The 12,954-nt window shown below is 49.9% G+C and overlaps 2 protein-coding genes across 3 annotated transcripts; both read left to right on the top strand.

Moving 5' to 3' along the window:
• The first annotated feature begins 66 nt into the window (after positions 1 to 66).
• Positions 67 to 2,786, top strand: Kctd11 (potassium channel tetramerization domain containing 11). The gene has a single exon (XM_013111437.3). The coding sequence runs from the start codon at positions 854 to 856 to the stop codon at positions 1,550 to 1,552; it is 699 nt and encodes a 232-aa protein (XP_012966891.1). The 5' UTR covers positions 67 to 853; the 3' UTR covers positions 1,553 to 2,786.
• Positions 2,787 to 2,868: 82 nt separating this feature from the next.
• Tmem95 (transmembrane protein 95) lies at positions 2,869 to 7,059 on the top strand. Of its 2 annotated transcripts, none has more exons than XM_040748981.1 (7): positions 2,869 to 3,198; positions 3,402 to 3,458; positions 3,611 to 3,691; positions 3,786 to 3,806; positions 3,906 to 3,986; positions 4,075 to 4,157; positions 4,266 to 7,059. In XM_040748981.1, exons 1-7 carry the CDS (start codon positions 3,033 to 3,035, stop codon positions 4,383 to 4,385), a joined length of 609 nt encoding a protein of 202 aa, XP_040604915.1. In that variant the 5' UTR covers positions 2,869 to 3,032; the 3' UTR covers positions 4,386 to 7,059. The 2 variants fall into 2 exon arrangements, with proteins under 2 accessions (XP_040604915.1, XP_040604916.1); XM_040748982.1 differs by having other exon boundaries at positions 4,075 to 4,162.
• The last annotated feature ends 5,895 nt before the right edge of the window (positions 7,060 to 12,954 follow it).

The following is a 12,954-nucleotide window of genomic DNA, read 5'->3' as shown; positions in this document are numbered from 1 at the left end:
CAGCCCAAGGGGTGGAGGGCGGGGCGCTAAGGGGCGGGGCTGTCGCTTAAAGGGCCACTGACCACTGCCCTTAAACCACTTCCTGGGGGTGGAGAGGACCTCTGCTGCTGCTGCGACAAGCCAGGAAGGCGGTAACGCCCGAGTCCCGAGACTCTGGCTGTTGCCAACAAAATCCTGGGACACCCTCAGCTCTGACTGCGAGAGCATCGTCTCTCTCCATCCACACAGAACGGCTCGCCACCGGCTCCCATTAGTTGCGCCTCCATCTGTTGGGACCCGTGCCCCTAAGTCTGGCCGGGCCTCTGGGCAGGTCGTAGGAAGCCGGCGTGAACTCGCCTACTGCGAAAGCTATCAACTAAAATACTCGGAAGCTGAACCCTTCAGAGTCCGACCGGTGCTCGCCACCGTCACCTGCTGGTTGAATTCCGGAAACCCACTGTCTGAAGAACACAGAAGGGAATCGCTGACCACGCAGAATCAGAATCGTCTGGACCAAAAGCTCTGGGACCCTGCCTGGCTGCCTTCTTTTCGTCGGGTCTTTCATCATTTCGGGGACTTCTGTGTCCTGAAGCCCCTAACGGCCACCAAGGTAGCTAGGGTGAGCTACAAACTTTGCTGTCTTGTTCTCCAACCTCTGCCTCCAACATAGCGAGTCTGAACGTTACCACCCACTTCTTCCCCAAACCAGGAGATTTTGCCTTTTCCTTTTCCTTGCTTGTCTCCTACAGTTCCCAAAATTTCCCCCCCTCCTGTGTCCTCTTCACCCCCTTCTTTTGGGGGCCCCGTGACCCTAAATGTGGGGGGAACACTATATTCCACCACATTGGAGACCCTGACACGCTTCCCAGACTCCATGCTGGGGGCCATGTTTAGGGCTGACACCCTTATTCCAGCCAATCTCAACCCGCAAGGAGATGGCCATTACTTCATCGACAGAGATGGCAAGGCTTTCCGGCATATCCTCAATTTCCTGAGGCTGGGCCGTCTGGACCTGCCCCGTGGGTATGGAGAAACTGCACTTCTTAAGGCAGAGGCTGACTTCTACCAGATCCGGCCACTCCTGGATGCCCTGAGGGAATTGGAAGCTTCCCGGGGTACCCCTACATCCAGAGCTGCCCTGCTCCATGCAGATGTAGATGTCAACCCCCGCCTGGTGCACTTCTCTGCTCGAAGGGGCCCACACCATTATGAGCTGAGCTCTGTCCAGGTGGACACCTTCAGAGCCAACCTCTTTTGTACCGACCCTGAGTGTCTAGGTGCCATGCGCAAACGATTTGGTGTGGTCAGTGGGGACAGGGCAGAAGGAGGTCCACATTTTCGTCTAGAGTGGGCCTCCCGCCCCCGGGAACTCCCCGAAGTGGAATATGAAAGACTGGGGCTGCAACCACTGTGGACTGGGGGCCCGGAAGATCGACGGGAGGTGGCGAACGCGCCTACCTTCCTGGAGGAGGTCCTGCGGGTGGCTCTGGAACATGGCTTCCGCCTGGACTCTGTCTTCCCAGACCCTGAAGACCTGCTGAATTCGAGATCTTTGCGCTTTGTCCGCCACTGAGAATGCTACCTTTCACTTGACTGTGGAGAAGAGAAAGAGCCATCAGCTAAGTGGCTCTCCCGAAGACTCTGGTTCTGGTGTGGGAGCTATGAGAGTCAGGGATCCCACCTGACTGGAGCCTCGATGTAGGCTGGGATTCCCAAATTGAGCTGTCCTGACTCCCAGGACTCAAGAGTGATCCAGACGATCTACACTGGGGCTTATCCTGGGAAAGCATCCGTGCATTCTCGAGCCTGTTCTTGCTTGAGGATGGGTCCTCTGTATTTAGGGGTGCGGAAACGCAAGGAAGCACCTCTGCCCAGGCTAAACTCAGCAGAACTCTGGAGGCTTGAGCACTAGGTGGAAGGACATACTTTGATTATCAGATGTGGTCTGTCCCCTGGACTGTGGCTTCCCCCCCTGGAGCTGGGCACCTTATCCTACCATGACCATCAAGAGGCCAGGACATCTGGGAGGTTCATTTACTATATTCCAAACCACCTACTCTGGGAGATTGGAAATGGACACCTCATCCTAGGTTGACAAAAGGGGGCTAGGAGAGTCCCCATCAGCATGGGGGGTAGAGCACCCTTCTGGGATTCCAAGTGTTTTAGACAGTTTTGTTTGTATGTGGGTGGAACTGAACATGGAGAAAGATGGTAGTGTTCTTTGTGCCTGGGCTTCTGTCATGTGTGTGTTCCTGCCAGCCACTGTATCTGACTGATACTTGGGTCCCTGTCATCTTGTTTCCCATCAGTGTTGCTGACTCTTGTGTTTATGTGATGGTCCTTCTGGGATCTTGGCATGTCCAGGCCCGTTTGAGGTTGCCTAGCAACTCTTCAGGCCCAGGTATCTCTGTGGTATGTGTGAGAGCAGATTGAGATTTGGTTTAATCATAGGGTGTGTGTGTGTTTATGCCACACCACTACGTCGGCAGGAGGGGCTTGTTTGAGTTTGAGTCACTAGGCTTTTCCTATGAGAGGTAAAAGCCACTGGGCTTAGCTGGGCCTCTGAGACCTCTGGGAGCTCTTGGTTGCTGAGACAACCGTGAGCTTGTTGCTAGGAAATAGCTGGGGAAGGCCTAAGGCTGTCCTGAGCAGAGAGGAGACAGTTGGGAATGTGGAGGGAATTTGGGAAGGGACAGCATTTCTGGGTCCCTGAGTGGATGGGCTATGCATGCGCATCCTCACTGGGCGGAGTCCTTCATCGATCACTGTGACTTATAAGAAGAAAAATAAAATTGCTTCCAGAACCACAGATGTGTAAAGGCCACTGTCCCCTTGCAGCAAAAACTCTGATTCCTCCCTCTATCTCCTACTAGAGATGTCTTTTAGCCTCTGGTTCCAGGGGCCCAAGGGCAGCTTTACCAGAGCCAAGGGTAAAACAATGGCATTGTTCTGGATCAGTCTAGAACTCCCCACACGAAGGTCTAGAATCCTCAGCATTCTTAGTCTTATCAGAGCCAAGGTGTCCAGCTCCCGCCCATCCTCCAGCAGGCCTCATGTGGGTTCTGGCACTAGCTGGGGTTTTCCTGGTTGTTGCCAAGGCTTGTATCTTTTGTCGCCTCCCAACCCACGCCTTGCCTGGCCGCCTGGCTCAGCTCAGTAGCCAGATGGAGATGCAGTGGAAGGAATGGGCTTCCCCAGACTTCTCAGCCTTTGCCTTAGGTAGTATGAGACACACACGGCTAACCCTGCAAAAGTCACCCGTCTATCCTAAAGGGGTGGCTGGGAGTTCCCAGCTGTGCCTCCTCAGCCATTGCTTCAGTCCGATAGTCTCTCCCTTTGGGAGAACTCTGTCCTAGGCAATAGGGAACACAAAAACCCTAGCACCTACTGAGAGACTAGCTTATTCTTGCCCATCTCTACAGATGAGGTGACCATGAACAAGATCACAGAGAAGACTCACAGAGTCCTGAGGGTCATGGGTGAGGTCAGAGGGAAGCCGATACCTTGGGACCTAGGAGGATCCAATCAAGGAATGGGAGTCGGGGCAGGTGGAAACCGGCTGATCTGGGGAGGGGCACGGAAGGCGTCACTGCTGAGGCCTAGGGCAACACAGCCATGTGTGCCTCTCTAGAGATAAAAAGGTCCTTCTCCTCGCTTCCTTCGTATTGGCAATGGCTTCAGAAGACCAAGATCCCCCAGTACACCAGGGAAGGTATGGATGGAGAAGGCATCAAGGGGGTACCTAGGATTTGTAGCCAAGTGGAATATGGATGAATAGGTCAGTCACCCTTTGTCTGTCATTTCAGCTCTCTGTGCTCCCGCTTGTTGTGAGTAAAAGAAAAGGGTAATCAGCCCGAGGAAGCTGGGTGGCTGGAAGGGTGGCGGCCGGCTTCTCTCCCCAGCGCATCTCCTATTGTCTACTGCAGGGGGCAGCACCATCCTGTACAACTGCTCTACCTGTGAGGGCCAGGAGGCACCTTGTTGGCCCAGGAAGCGCTGCTTCCCAGGTTCTCACTCCTAGCCCTCTTCCTCAGACCCCTTAGGTTCCTTAGAGTGATCCTCAGGATCATCTACTGCTTCCTGTGTTCCTTGCAGGAAGTCACGATCTGTGGGACGCTAGGATTCTGCTCGTATGTATCTTCGGAATTGTCCTGCTTTTGGGCGCTCTGAGCCTCCAGGTGGAGTGAGTTGGGGGATAATCGGAGAAATGCCTGACACCGCCCTTCCTCCTTCCTTTCAACCCCTTCCCTACTTTCCTCCAGGCCTCCCATCCTGTCTTCTTTCAGGTACCGCGACCTGCAAGCAAAAGACTTGTGAAGATGCTGACAGCGTTTCACCTCCGCCTTCTAAGGAGTTTGTGCCCACAATTTCTACATTCCCTAGGGTGGGAAAGAGCCACTCTTTAGACCCAGCCCCAAAGCCTCAGTCTTCCAGACCCTAAACTCAGACTTTTGGAACCAATATCCGTGTCGGATGGCTCCAGGAACCCAGGCACACACCCCCCACCCCCACCAGCTGGAAAGTTCCTCCTCTTCTGAATCGCCCCACCAATCAGAGAGCAGGGGATGATGCCAGGAAATTATCTACAGAAGGAAAGAATCCCTTACCACCACTCCCACATCCCCTCTGTCCATTCCCGGAAAGCGGGGGACTGTTGGCCTGTAGATGTTGCTCTAGGCCCTCCTATGACTGATCGTGAATCCGGGAATGAGAGTTCTGGAAAACTCTCCCTCTGGGGTGAGACCACATCAGTCAGCCTGCTGGCATGCAATCCCTCCATTGTGTTATTATTGTGCAGCTCTGGCCTCCACGCCTGCTGGGCCCAACTAAATTTGGTGTGCAATGCCTTCCATCCGTTCCTGGCCCTATCTGCAACTTGGGCAAGCAAGAGAATGAAGATTCTTAGGAATTCTAATTAGGGGTGCCCCGAAAGATGTTTAGTAATGTCTGGAGACAGTTTTGTTTTGATTGGGGGTTGTGTTACCGGCATCTAGTGGGTGGAGACTAAGTCTGCTGCTAAACAACCTAGGACACACAGGAAAGTCCTGTCCTAACGTCTATAGTTTACGGTGGAGAAAACCGGGTGCCGGTGCTCTGTGTTTTAGGGGCTTGGGATTAGGGTGACAGGAGATGGAAAAGCAGAGAGGCCTGCCACCAGGCACAAGTCCTAATATAAGCACTGAAGCCCAGATGGGGTCCCAACCTTCACCTAGTTTTCAAACTGAGGGCAAGTGTTTTCAGGTAGCACATTTGGAGTTACAGTTTCCAAACAACTCATGTTTCTATCCCTTCTCCTGAGTGCGAGTGGGGAGGTCTCACACAAAGCCTTGGTTAATATGGTCGACAGCCAGGTTAGAACCGCTGCTGTTAGGGCTTTGCCTATGGACAGAGGGAGAAGCTCTCTAGGATCTCCACTGTTTTCCTCCTTATTTTTTGTTGTTGCTGCTGTTGGGTTTTTTTCTTTTTTTTTCAAGACAATTTCTTTGTGTAAGAGCTCTGGAACTCTATTTGTAGATCAGGCAGGCCTTGAACTCACAGAGATCCACACGCCTCTGCCACCAAAGTGCTGAGATCAAAGGTGTGCACCACGATGCCCTGCCCTAAATTTTGTCTTTAGATTTTATTTATTTGCTTGGTTTGATTATTGTGTGTATGTAAGCTTATGGACCACACCACATGTGTGGAGGTAAGAAACAATTTGTAGGGGTTGATTTTCTCCTCCTACCATGAGGGTTCCAGGGACTGAACTCAGAGGAACTTTGTGGCAAGCTCCTTAACCTGCGGAGCCATCAGTTCGGCCCTTCACTTTTGCTTTTGAGATGGTCTTGCCATCTTAGCCTGGCCTCCATCTTGCTTTGATGTGGAGGATGACCTTGAGCCTCTGAGTTTCCTGCGTCTGCCTCCTCAGTGTTGGGGTTACAGGCATGCTCTGTCACCATTTGGCCTTCTCTGTTTTACACATTCTAGACAATCCTTCCATTTTGTACAAGAAAATATGAGAGCCAGAGGTTGTATAGGGGCACAAGCTTGTCCGAGATCATAGGAAAACTCATGCATTGCTTGGACGAGAAGGTGTGCGAAGCCTGTGATGTGTGTCCTGACCTCTGGGGAGGCACAGTTCTCTGGAGAGCACTTGCCCTGTTGTTTCCTCCTCTGCTCAAACTTCATTTCTGGGATCAACAGTTCCCGTTCTTCTGCCTAATATTCCTAGATCTAGAATAGCACCCATTATTCAAGGACCTAATATTCCTAGATCTAGAATAGCACCCATTATTCAAGGACCTCTAACCCGTCTGCCCCCCTTCTCCTGTGGTGGTCTCCAGCCCACCATGAGCCTTTTATAATGGACCTTAGTCTTCCAGATGCTCCAACTGGTCATGAATGCTCGTCTTGAACCCAGGTCATTCTCAGTGGCCACGTGGCTCCACCCAAAGCTCCTGATTTCTCCCAGTATATGATGGGGTTGAGTTTTGGAGTTGAGCTGCTTGACTTCAGATCTTTAGTCTGCTCTTATTGGGTCTTGACAACTTATGTAACTTCTCTGTAGCAGTTCCTTATATGTTGTTTTTGACACAGTCTTGTTGTGTAACTGGGATCAGTGGCAGATGCTCCCAGCCTCAGAAGTCCTAAGCATTTTGTACACTTTTTTTTTTTTTGGTTTTACGAGTCAGGGTTTCTCTGTATTGTTTTGGAGCCTGTGGGTCCAGCCTGGCCTCGAACTCACAGAGATCCGCCTGCCTCTGTCTCCCGAGTGCTGGGATTAAAGGCGTGCGCCACCACTGCCCGGCCATTTTGTACACCTTTGACTGCAATATTGCTTTAATGTAAGCACTGTTGTAGTCCATGAAATGCATGGTATCAAGGACTAGCGATGGCTCAGCTGGGAAGAGCTCTTGCAGAGGACCCAGGTTCTCTTCTCAGCACCCACATGGCAGCAACAGCTGTCCAACACTCCAGTTCTAGGGGTCCAGTACCACCTCTGACCTCTTCGGACACTGGTAATGCATGTGGTACACACGTACCTATATGCTGGCAAAACATTCATACGCATAAAATGAAAATAAAATCTTAAAAAGTAAATCTATGAAACCATCATTTTTTTTTTTTTTGTTTTTTCGAGACAGGGTTTCTCTGTGGCTTTGGAGGCTGTCCCAGAACTCGCTCTGTAGACCAGGCTGGCCTCGAACTCACAGAGATCCGCCTGCCTCTGCCTCCTGAGTGCTGGGATTAAAGGCGTGCGCCACCAACGCCCGGCTGAAACCATCATTTGTATATGATTACTACGTGCTAAGAAAAAAAATCTATCAATTAAGCTATGGCATGCCTGTAATTAAAATTCACTCTGACTTCAAAAATGTTAAAATGTAAAAAATGAATAGAATTTTAAAAAAGTTATCTGCTTTTAAACAGCAAGAAGGGAATCATGGGAGCTGGAGAGATGGCTCAGCAGTTAAGAGCACTGACTGCTCTTCCAGAGATCCTGAGTTCAATTCCTAGCATCCACTAAGTGGCTCACAATCATCTGTAATGGGGTGTGATGCCCTCTTCTGGTATGCAGGCAATAATGCATACCTAACAAAAATATGTAAAATAAATTACAATCTTTTTTTGATGGTTTGAGACATGGTTTCTCTGTGTAGCTTTGTAGACCAGGCTGGCCTCGAACTCACAGAGATCTGCCTGCCTCTGCCTCCTGAGTGCTGGGATCAAAGGTGTGCACCACCACCACCGCCTGACTCTAAATAAAATTTTTAAAAAAGGGGACTGTGTATGGTGGTTCCTGCTATATGATTGTGAGTGTGTGTGTGTGTGTGTGTGTGTGTGTGTGTGTGTGTGTGTGTGTTTGTGCTGGGAATCAAACTCAGGCCTTGTCAGGCAAGTGTTTCACCATGGAGCTACATCACCAGCTTTAGTATGGTTGATTGATAGTGACAGGAATGGAACCAAAATTCAAGGTCGTTCTTGGTTGCATATTAAGCTCAAGGCCAACCTGGACTACAAGAGACCCTGTTTTCAAAGACAAAACAAAGCAGGGTCTAGAGTGATAGCTCAGTGGTTAAGAATATTTGCTCTTACAGAGGACCCTGGTTCAATTGCCAGCACCAGCAACCCTCTGTAACCACAGTTTCAGGGTCCACGCCTTTTCTGACATCCACAGATTCCTGTAAGCACATGGTACACATGTGTAGACACATATACACGAAAGTGTAAAAGTAAAGTATAAGGAGCTGGATGGTGGCATGCGCCTTTAGTCCCAGAACTTGGGAGGCAGAGGCAGGTGGATCTCTGAGTTTGAAGGAGGCCAGCCTGGCCTACAGAGTGAGTTACAGGACAGTCAGGGATACATATTGAGACTTTGTTTGAAAAAAGAGAGAGGGGTGAAGAGTGTGTGGTTTACTGTTAGAACACTTGGTTATCATACCTGGGAGTCCATCGTTCCATTACGGTCACTATCAATCAACCATTCTAAGGCTGGTGATGTAGCTCCAAGGTGACACACTTGCCTGACAAGGCCTGAGTTTGATTCCTAGTGCACACACACGCGCACACGCGTGCACAAAGGCAACGTATGGCATAGGTCTGTATTCCTCACACTAGGTAGAGGCAAGGGAATCAGAAATTCACTGTCATCTTCAGGCACATAGCAAGATCAAGGTCAGCCTAGCACTCATAAGATCCTGTCTCAAAGGAATAACCTATTGAAGACATTCCCCATGTCTTCCCTGCCTACTGAACACACACGCCTCACTTGTTTACCCTGGCTCTCTAGGTACCCCATCAGCGGCTCTCCCTTGTCTTATCTGCTGCTCACACAGGCCTAACTGGAATTTCCACTGCTGTGCCCACGAGCATCTCACACTCCACATGTCCAAACAAACCTCCCTCACTGAGATCCCCAACGCTCTTTTGGGATGGTTCTCAGCTCTCACGCTCCACAGCAAAGCCCACCAACCTCCTTGTCCTTCCTCTTCCTAATGCTACAAGCACTTTTCTCACCAGCAACCGAGTGCTTTCCCTCTGTACTACATAGACTCCAGTGCAGCTTGTCTAGACTGTTACCTCCCACAGCTCCCCACCTTCTACTGCAACCCACAGCCACACCGAGTCACTGAAGTCTCCTAAACACTCTTTCCTCCTGCCTTTGTCCAGGCTCGTCCCTCCACCTAGAGTGTCCTTCTGATCTGGCTCAGATAATACAACCCTGCCTCTGAGTTAAACGGGGAGAGCAGATTTCTTCCTCAGACATCTTGAAGATATGGCACCTGTAACATCGAGGTGGTGTGGGTTTTTTTTTTCAGGGGAAGGGGGAAGACTTGAGACAGGACCTCATATACCCCAAACTGGCCTTAAACTCACTGTGTAGCTGAGGATGATCTTGAACTTCTGATCCTTCCCTGTCTGCCACTGGTATTACAAGTGTGACTACCACTTCGAGTTTGATGATGTTTATTTGTGTGTGTGTGGGGGGGGATATTTTTCTAAAGCTACTGAAAATATTGTATGCTAAGAAGATACACAAACCTCAGGGGTGGGGGGTAGGAGTCAATGGAGAAAACAGGGCGGAGGTCACAGGACAAGACTAAGAGCTTTTCGGAATAGATTGGACCTGCTGGTTTTGCTGACCGTCATCTTTGAGGGCAACAGAGCAGGCCTGCCCGGAGGCCTGCCGGAAGCCTGCAAACTCAAAGGGGACATTCTCATTCTCATCGCCACACAACAGTGAGAGGTGCCGAGTGGCCTCTAAGGGCTCACTCAGCTCCTGCCGCATCAGAGGCAGCTCAGAGCCGTCCCTGTTGATGGTTTGGTGGCCCCTTTGGTTCCCGAGATGCTTGCTGTGACAAGACTGCCAAGCAAGGCCCTCCGGTGTTTTTGATGAGGCAGACACCTTCCAGGGAGGGGGTCTCTGAGTAGTCATGGCTGCAGTCAGCCAGGCTGGTCACAGAGGACACCCGGAAGAGCCTGACTTGGTGGTCTTTTTTTTTTTTTTTGTAAGCTCTCTTGATCATGTGTTTCCTATGGAGCTACTGCAGAAGGATTTCCATCATGCCTGCTACATGGGTGACATCAGAAGGCATCCTCCAGCTCCAGGAGCAGATGCCAGACCTTTCTCCTGCCCTTGTGACATACATGTGTAGCTCATGAAGCAATTCATGAGTGGGGTGCACAAGAGGCTATGCTGCCTTTTTCACTTGAGAGAGGGGGAGAAGGAGAGAGAGAGAGTGTGTGTGTGTGCACGCTAATGTGTTCATGTGGGTACACACTCCTGGATAGAGGCCAAAGATCAACTGTCGGGTGCCATCCTCTGTTGCGGTCTATTTTTGTTACTGTACTCTGAGTGAGTGATGTGCGCATGCACACGTATACCACATCAAGCTCCTGGAGGCCAGAGGACAGCTTCGAGTCTGTTCTCCCCTCCCATCTTGTTGGGGCAGAGTCTCTCTTGTTTCTGCCTTCTGTTTTAGAAGGGGTGTTGGGATTATAGATGCACACTACTGTGTCTGGGTTTTTTTTTTTTTTTTTTTGGTTTTACGAGACAGGGTTTCTCTGTATTGTTTTGGAGGCTGTCGGACCAGACCGGCCTCAACTCACAGAGATCCGCCTGCCTCTGCCTCCCGAGTGCTGGGATTAAAGGTGTGCGCCACCACCGCCCAGCTCTGTGTCTGTTTTTTTAATGTGGGTTTCAGGGATCAAATTGAAGTTGTCTGAGTCATCTGGCTAGTCCCATTCACCTTTTTGAGACAGGGTATCTAGCTGAACCTGGAGCTCACTGGCTAGGCTGACTGGCCAGGGAGCCCTAGGGATATGCCTGTCTCCACAGCCTCAGTACTGGAGTTACAAAGGCCTGCCTTTTTATGTATGTATGTATGTGTTGGAGATCCAAACTCAAGTTCTTTTTTTCTTTTTTAAATGTTTTATTTGTTTTTATGTGTATGGATGTTTTGCCTGCCTGTGTGACTGTACCGTGTGTATGCAGTGAGGATGGTGTCGGGTCCTCCAAGTCTGTAGTTACAGATGGCTGTGGGACACCATGTGGGTGCTGGGAATTGAACCAGGACCTCTGGAAGAGCAGCCACAGCTCTTAATCGCTGAGTCCCACACTCCAACTCTTATTCTTGTGCAGCAAGCACTTTACCCGCTAAGCCATCTTCCCATCCCCAGGGCTGACTGCTTTGAGCCCTTCACCAAACAAGATTGCTATTTGTCAGTTCTAAACAAAAAAGTCTCTCTTTCTGGGTGCAGTGGCACACTTCCTTAATCCCCGCACTCGGGGCAGAGGCAGGCAGATCTCTTTGAGTTAGAGGCCACCAGGGCTACATCGTGAGAGTCTGTCTCAAAGTTAAAATGAAATTTAAAAATGAAGGAGCTGGAGGGCTGGAGAGATGGCTCAGAGGTTAAGAGCACTGACTGCACTTGCAGAGGACCTGAGTTCAATTCCCAGCAACCACATGGTGGCTCACAACCATCTGTAATGAGATATGGCGCCCTCTTCTGGCATGCAGATATGAATGCAGGGAGGATACTGTATACATAAGTAAATAAATCTTTTTAAAAAAATGAAGGAGCTGGAGAGAATGTCCACCCTTTGAGGGAACTTGCTACTCTTCTGGAGATTCAGGCTCTGTTCCTAGCGCCAACATAAAGTGTTTCACGACTGACTTTAACTCCAGCTCTGGGGAATACAACGCCCTCTTCTGGCATCTGTGGGCACCAGACATGCACATGACTCACACCTACACATAAAATAAAATAAACACATTTAACAATAACTACAAATGAAAACAAAGGAAGCTGGGTATGATGGTATACGCCTTTGATCCTAGAATTCAGGAGGCAAAGACAGGCAGGTCTCTGTAATTAAAGGCCAGGCAGTCTACACAGTAAGACCCTGTATTAAAAAAAAAAAAGCTGGGTGGTGGTGAGACACACTTTATTCTTAACACTCAGGAGGCAGAGGCAAGTGGATCTCTGTGAGTTGGAGGCCAGCCTGATCTACAGATTGCATTCCAGGATCTCTGTGAGTTGGAGGCCAGCCTGATCTACAGATTGCATTCCAGGACAGCCCGGGCTACACAGAGAAACCTTGTCTCAAAAAAACAAAAACCATAAAAACCAAATCAAATTAAAAAGAAGACTCTCAGGCTGGAGAGGTGGGTCAGTGGGTAAGAGCATTCTCATCACCCACATGGTGGCTCAGATAACTGTAACTCCAATCCCAGAGGCTCTAACTCTCCCCGCTGGCCTCCAGAGGCACTGCACACGTGGGACGTATAGACACACATGCAGGCAAACATACACATAAAATAAAAGTAAAGGAAATAAAAAAAGATCCCTTGTTGGGCGCTGGTGGTGCACGCCTTAATCCCAGCACTCGGGAGGCAGAGACAGGCAGATCTCTGTGAGTTCAAGACCACCCTGTTCTACAAGAGTGAGTTCCAGGACAGCCTCCAAAGCCACAGAGAAACCCTGTCTTGGAAAAAAAAAAGGATCCCAAATTCTTTGATAGGCATTCCAAGGAGACAAGAGTCTGTGCAGCCTCCTTTCAGTCTAGGCTCTCTGACAGGTTGGTGGATAAAACATTGTAGATGTGATATTGCATTGCTCTTTGAGTCCAGGCCTCACAGAATGACATTTTCTACTCCCTAGTTCTGTCCCTACAGCCTCAGGGAATTGTCCAATGGGACTGAGGTTGGGCATTCTCAACGTGGTGTCTGGCTTCTCCCAGAGGGAATAATACAAGAAAAAAAGTTGCAGTCATACTGTTCTCATGGTCCAATTAGAAAGTCACACACGCCAGGCGGTGGTGGCGCACGCCTTTAATCCCAGCACTCGGGAGGCAGAGGCAGGCGGATCTCTGTGAGTTCGAGGCCAGCCTGGTCTACAGAGTGAGTTCCAGGACAGTCTCCAAAACAATACAGAGAAACCCTGTCTCGAAAAACCAAAAGAAAAAAAAAAAGGAAAAAAAGAAAAAAAAAG

Source organism: Mesocricetus auratus, unplaced genomic scaffold (genome assembly GCF_017639785.1).
Source record: "Mesocricetus auratus isolate SY011 unplaced genomic scaffold, BCM_Maur_2.0 Super-Scaffold_100007, whole genome shotgun sequence".
NCBI classification, from domain to species: Eukaryota; Metazoa; Chordata; class Mammalia; order Rodentia; family Cricetidae; genus Mesocricetus; species Mesocricetus auratus.
This window is presented reverse-complemented; position numbering and strand designations above follow the sequence as displayed.

Bases quoted from the DNA above. Each gene is read 5' to 3' on its own strand.
- Tmem95 (XM_040748981.1), top strand. From the start codon at position 3,033: ATGTGGGTTCTGGCACTAGCTGGGGTTTTCCTGGTTGTTGCCAAGGCT. The intron at 3,459-3,610 runs GTGAGGTCAGAG...GTGCCTCTCTAG, and splicing joins CAGAGTCCTGAGGGTCATGG to AGATAAAAAGGTCCTTCTCC. The intron at 3,807-3,905 runs GTGAGTAAAAGA...TGTCTACTGCAG, and splicing joins TCTCTGTGCTCCCGCTTGTT to GGGGCAGCACCATCCTGTAC.
- Kctd11 (XM_013111437.3), top strand. From the start codon at position 854: ATGCTGGGGGCCATGTTTAGGGCTGACACCCTTATTCCAGCCAATCTC.